This window comes from Terrapene carolina, unplaced genomic scaffold (genome assembly GCF_002925995.2).
Source record: "Terrapene carolina triunguis isolate 2854851 unplaced genomic scaffold, T_m_triunguis-2.0 Scaffold641, whole genome shotgun sequence".
Classification (NCBI taxonomy): Eukaryota; Metazoa; Chordata; order Testudines; family Emydidae; genus Terrapene; species Terrapene triunguis.
Window position 1 is genome coordinate 1,168,042 of NW_020664992.1, and position 6,284 is coordinate 1,174,325.

The window sequence follows — 6,284 nt, forward strand, 5'->3', positions numbered from 1 at the left end:
GCAGCCGGGCCTGGCCATATGGTGCCCGAGAAGCGGAGCTCTCACCCACTGCTGGCGCACAGCGGTGGAACTCAGTGCACCGACATTACCCAAGTTGGGGGCAGCACTAGGAATAGAACCCAGGAGTCCTGCCCCCACAGGGCTCGCGTGTGCCAAATGGCAAACCCCAGGAGCGCTGGGAAGAAAATGGCCTGGCCCTGGCACCTGGGGCTGGGTTCTGCGGCAGGGCTCCGTCTCCATGCCCCCTCTGTGCCATAGGATTTACCCCGCCAGCCACGCTCCCTCCCCCACCATAGTCTCCTACCCCTTGCCCAGGCAGAAAGGGAGACCCCAGTGCCTGGCGCCTCCCCATGAAATCATGGTCCTGGGCCCAATTGCCTCGATCGCTTTATTGCCCCGGTGCCTGCCAGGCCCCAGCACCCGGGGCTGCTCTGTGTCCGTAGAAGGCCAGACGTGCCCGGCGGTGGGGCCCACTGGGGTGCTCAGAACAGGCTGAAATGGGGGTTGCTCAGGCCCATGCTGTCCACAAACCTAGGGCAGAGAAAGGAGCCGTCAGATGCCCGCCCCAGGTAGCTCCCGTGCACGAGGAGGCGGCGCCGGGCTACGGCGGGATGGGTGTGCCCCAGTGCTGTGGCCAGCGCAGGAGCCCCAGGGGGGGGAGGGGGGTCCCCTCTGTGGGGCCTGCACACTGCCATGCTCCAGCGCCTGCTTTGAGGACCCTGCGGTCAGGTGGGGGCTGCGGCATCAGGGCCTCTTCATCTGTGGCCAGGGTCTGGGGAGAAACCCTGCTCCCATCCGAGCTCAGGCCTGGAGCCCAGAACCTGCGAAGGAGGGAGGGGAAGGGAGAGGGAGCAGTAGGGGCTCGGGGTGGGGGCTGCTCTCTCCGGCTGGCAGCCACTGATTCAGGACCTCCTTTGTTGGGGTGCTGAGCTTGGGCCCCATTTCCAGAGTGCCCCCTAGAGCCCTGTACATCCAGCCCCCCGGGGAACTGCTGCTGGGAATGTGGCTGCAAGGGGACATGGAGGGACCCAGCGCCCGGCCTCCTCCGCGGGGTGGCAGCTGGTGCTGCCCACTTTGTGGGAGGTGGGGCAGGGCAGGGGGCACCCCCCAACTGGACCGCAAAGCCGCTCTACCGCTTTAAGGGCTGGGGGCATCATGTGATCCCCCCGAGCCGGGACCCGAGGAGCGATGCTGCCAGCCTGCCCCCCCCCCCCAGGCCAGTCGAGTCAGGTCCCTTTGTATGGTGCGTGGGAGCGGAGAGGGAGCTCCTGGCTGTGGGGGCCCATGGGCGGCAGCGGCTGGAGCCACCCCGTGCGCCCCGCGCCAGCCTTGAACTTTGCCCGCTCTGGCACACCAGGCGGGGAGCGGAGCCGCTGGTGCCCTGCTGCCCCCCAGTGGCTGCTGGCTGGGCCAGGCTCGCAGGCAGCCCAGGTGGTGCCTGGCAGGACAAAACAGGCAGGGACCCGTGCCAGGACTGGCCGCCATGGGCACTGCTCGCAAGTGTTGGGTGCGGGATATGACCCAGCGCGCCCTTGGAGCCAGGGCTCTGGTAAGTTGGATGCTGCGCTCAAGGCTCCGCCACCTTGCCCAGGCATTGGCCCCAGTGCCAAGTGGGTGCGAGACGCCCCTGTGGTGTTTCATGCCTGCTTTGCACGGGGGCGATGGGCTGTGCAAGGAGCAGTGGCAGGGAGACTGCTGCTCAGCTGGGTCCAGGGTGGCTTTTCGGGCATCTGCAAAGCGTGGGAGGGTCTGAGGTGGCAGGTGACGGAGACCATAGCAGCTGGGCTCATGAGTGCTGGGTGTGTGTGTTGGATTTCAGGGGCCCCTTGCTGATTGTGGAGTTTTCTGTTGCCTGTGTCTGGATTTGTTCGGGGCTTTGTTTGTTTAGGTTGGGCTTTCCCGGGGTGCCCGACTCCCCAGCCTTACCCCTGCAAAGCCGGGGCCTGAGGATCCAGAAGTGACCCAAACCTAAGTCTTCAACGGAGTGAGGTGTGAGAAATGCCCCATAACCCCCCTGCCTCGGCCTGGTGGAGCTGAGAGCTGCGGGGACCCTCCTACGCTCGCCCTGCAGGTGATCTGGTCCCCGGCAGAGCCGGAATACCGCGCTGGCTGGGCCCCTGCTCTGGCTGCTCCCCTCACCCGCCGTGTCCGACTGGCCCGAGGAGAGGCTGCTCTCATGCATTCCCCTGCCACAGGTGAGCTCTGGTCCTGCCCGGGAGAGGGGCCTCACTAAGCAAACTGGGTGCGGATGCTGGGCCACCAACCTCGGTGGGAGCAGGGTCAGACATGCTATGTCCCTGGGATGGCTGGGGGGGCGCTTCCCCCCTCTCCCTGTCCCTCCCCTTCCCCATGTGCTGGCAGCTCTGTGATGGGGTGCTGTCCCCTCTGCTGCCGGCACTACGATCTCACCTGGTCATGGGGCTCCTTATCAGGGGATGCCTCGGCACCGTCATCCAGGGGGTGGCCTCCTCTGCTCGGACCATGGGATCCCTGGGCAGCCACCAGCCGCAGTCCTGTGCACAGGTCACTGGGACCCTGAAGACTTGGTTGGGGGCTAGAATCAGACAGAGGGGAGGGTCCAGGCTGTTAGGGAGGGCATCCAGCTTGTTGGGGTCGCTGTCACTTGCTGGGGGGAGGGGGCAGCTGAGCTGGGGCACCCTGCCCTGAGCACAACAGAACAGGAGCTGGGGCTGAAAACCTCTTTGCCCAGCAGCTCCCACAGCTCCAAGTGCTTTGCAAAGGCCAACGAACCACGTCTCCCGCTGGTGTGTGTGTGTGTGTGTGTGTGTGTGTGTGTGTGAGGGGGGGGGTTAGTATCGTTCTCCCCATGTGTAACGTGGGGAAAGGACTTGCCCAAGGTCACACGGGGAGGCTGTGGCAGAGGCCGGCCTAGAACCCAGGCGTCCTGATTCCATATTCCTTCTTTTGTCATGCCTAGACCCCACTGTTCACTTACATCTCTGGAGCTGATTCTGCTTCACAGCCTCTTGGTAGCGGGTGTAGCTCCCCTGGTGCACTGTGCCATCAAAGCGCCCCGGGCCGATGGGGGGGAGCTTTGGGTGAAACAATCCCCCTTTGAGCGGCTTTGGCCCTGAGTGGAAGGACAAGAAGGAAACTTAAAACCAAGCCCAGAAGATGGCACCAGCAGGGGGCTCGACGCCTAGTGTGGGGGGCTTTGAGTAGACACCTGTCCTCCAAGGACTGGACTGAGACCCACTAAACTCGTTTCACAGCCGAGCTGTTAGCCGGCCATCAGCAGTGGATGAGATTCAGTCCCTGCTGCCCTGAGGGGGTTTGAACCCGGCCCTTCTGCAGGCTCAAAGAGCCAGCGAGGAACAGTGATTCCTGCAGGGAGACCTGGCCAGCCCTTATCTGGCAAGATGGTGCTTGGAACATGAGGCCAGAGGCAACCTAAAGGGGGCTGGAAGAGACTCTCCGGCCCCCATCCGTGGGACTGGGAGCTCACGGGATTGCTGGAACGCTTTGTCAAGTGATGTGGTTTAGGGGGGTTGTATTATAGGTTAATTAATACCAATACCACCCCGTGGGGTGACTGGAGAAGGGTTTTTAGTAACTGACACATGTCAGAAGCAGAACGTTGTATCCCTCCCACTCCACTGGGACACTCCTCCAGGGGACCAGGGGTCAGAGGTTTTCAAACATTGCCCAAGGAAAAGCCTCGTGATTCGTTGCCCCCACAAAGAGCCACAGTCTGCTCTCCAAGGCGCCTGGCCCAGCAACGAGTCGCGTCTGTTTCGAATGCACCCATCACCGTGACGTCTGGGCTCTCTTCTTACCTGTTGCGTCAGGCTTTTCTAACGCAAGTGTTCTCTCCCAGAAGGGCTCCTGGTACCCCAGGAATGTTAACCCGAAGAAAGCCATGTCCTAAACCGCCCACTTCCTCCCCGCTCAGCCACCGAAGGCGCTTCCCAGCCACCGCCAGGCTCTGCAGCTGTTGATTCTGTTGCCATAGAGATGCCCGGCAGCCTGGCTGGTGACTCTCCGCCCGCCCAGTTGGAATGCGGGTGTGTGAGGCTGCAATGGGAGGGGGTTGCGACAACAGCCTGCGGCCTGGGTTGGCTTTGTATTGTTTTGTTGTATTAATTCGGGGGTAACTGAGAGCAAACTCCAGGAAGGGGTTAAACGGGGGAGGGTTGGCCCCTCCAAAACCCTCTCCAGCTCGGGGAGCTTTGCTCACGTGGTGTTTGTCTCATGGGGAAGCCCTGGCGACACGATTGTACCTGCGCTCCAGCCGCCTAGCTCGGGGTGGAAAATAGGATTCGGAGCCGCCTCTAGCCCATTGCTTTTAATCCAGTGCGGATTGATAGGGACTAGGAGTCATTCCAATCTGACGGCTGCCTGGTGGCTCCGAGTGAAATAACCTGGTGTCCATCCAGTTCTGTGAAAACGCTGTGTCATTAGGAGCCATGAAACAGTTCTCAGGGTCCTTGCAGCGGCCTTAGTTCTATAGGCATAGGGTCACTTTGGCCTTCAGCCTGCTGAGGATAGATTATCTCTGGGATGAGCCAGTCAGCAACACGGATCTTTAGAAATAACCGTCTGGAGTCCTTGGTCACCAATGAATTCCCTCTCTTTCTGGCGCTGCCAGCCTGCTCCTGTCTGTATTTTGGTGTCTGTATTTTGGTGTTGCTGGGTGTGTGTGTGGGCCAAAGCGTCTGGCATCCTGCTATCTGTGGCATTTCTCAGGCACTTGGAGATGTTTGGTGTCTAGATTATAAGACCTTCAGGGTGCAGACTGTCTCTTTTCTATGTGCATACAGTGCTCAGTAATGGGGGCCCTGTCCCCCCCTGAGGTTTTGGGGCACAACCATCATACAAACATTTAATAGTAGAAGGGAATGTGAGAGGACTTGTATGATACAAGGAAGAATCCAACTTTCCCAGCAGTCTTCCTTGTCCCCTGTTATTTCGTGCTGGCCCCCTGGTGTAAACTAACATGGGTAACATAGGATTTGCCATGGCTGAGCAGGGCTGTGGTTCATCTAATCCAGCACCCTGTCTCCAACAGGGGCAAGTCCCAGGGGCAAGACACCCTGAAGTGAGCAGTTGTAGAATAACCTTCCCCTAAGGAAAGTGCCGTCCTCCCCCTGACACTGAGTGGAGGGTTCGGCCCCATAAGCAGGTGTTTCTGTCTCTTGTAAAATACAGATTTGACTCTTGTGTCTGTGCATGTTCTCACTAGCCATATAAATGGCTGATCCTTTTAGCTCACCCCGCTGAGCTTTTGCCCTCAGTTATATTCTGTGGCAGTGAGTTCCACTACTTGTGCTTTGTAGAAAGCGTTGTCTCGGCAGACTGAACTGTCCTTGGTTGTCACCTTTCCGCTGTAATAGGAGATGGCACACCCAAGTTCCTTCTCCAATGTTTACTTGACACATTTCCGTCATGTCTCTTCTTTCTTCACTTAGTCCAAGTCCTTTCAATCCCTTTCTGTGTTTTCTCCAGGTCTGTAATCAACCTCATTACCTCTCTCTGAATCCCCTACACTACCCACTGTCAGAACAAGCTATAGGAGAAACACCACATCCCAGGCAAGGGCCCCCCAGGTGTAGGGTGGCACGTTATTTTCTGCCCCATTCCTTAGGACCCCTTTTATCTTGTTTGCTTCTCTGAACACTGCTGTGCATTGAGAGGGGCAGCTCTCACCCCTGAGCCAGCCACTGGTATATGAGTAAGGGGTGGAAGCTGGGTCCCGGCTGGTGGGAATCAGACAGGCTGGGCTAAAGACAGCTGTGATTGTCCATGGGGTGGCCTGGGGTCACAGGTGGGGTCACTGGGGGGCTGGGAATATAAGTGGGGTTACAGGGGTGATGGGGGCTGGGGTCACAAGTGGGGTCATGGGGTCACAGGTAGGGTCACTGGGGGGCTGGGGATACAAGTGGGGCTATAGGGGTCATGGGGCTGGAGGTCACAGGTGGGGTCACTGGAGGGCTGGGAATATAAGTGGGGTTACAGGGGTCATGGGGGCTGGGGTCACAAGTGGGGTCATGAGGTCACAGGTAGGGTCACTGGGGGGCTGGGGTCACAAGTGGAGCTATAGGGGTCATAGGGCTGGAGGTCACAAGTGGGATCACTGGGGGGCTGGGGATACAAGTGGGGTTACAGGAGTCATGGGGCTGAGGTCACAGGTGGGGTCACTGGGGGGCTGGGAATATAAGTGGGGTTACAGGGGTGATGGGGGCTGGGGTCACAAGTGGGGTCATGGGGTCACAGGTAGGGTCACTGGGGGGCTGGGGATACAAGTGGGGCTATAGGGGTCATGG

General features: G+C 59.6%; 1 protein-coding gene across 1 annotated transcript; it reads right to left on the reverse strand.

Moving 5' to 3' along the window:
• Window positions 1-392: 392 nt before the first annotated feature.
• Window positions 393-5,656, reverse strand: TEX49 (testis expressed 49). The gene is made up of 4 exons (XM_024214753.3): window positions 3,798-5,656; window positions 2,957-3,091; window positions 2,410-2,554; window positions 393-531 (listed from the first exon to the last, which is right to left on the reverse strand). Exons 1-4 carry the CDS (start codon window positions 3,880-3,882, stop codon window positions 483-485), a joined length of 414 nt encoding a protein of 137 aa, XP_024070521.1. The 5' UTR covers window positions 3,883-5,656; the 3' UTR covers window positions 393-482.
• Between the last annotated feature and the right edge of the window lie 628 nt (window positions 5,657-6,284).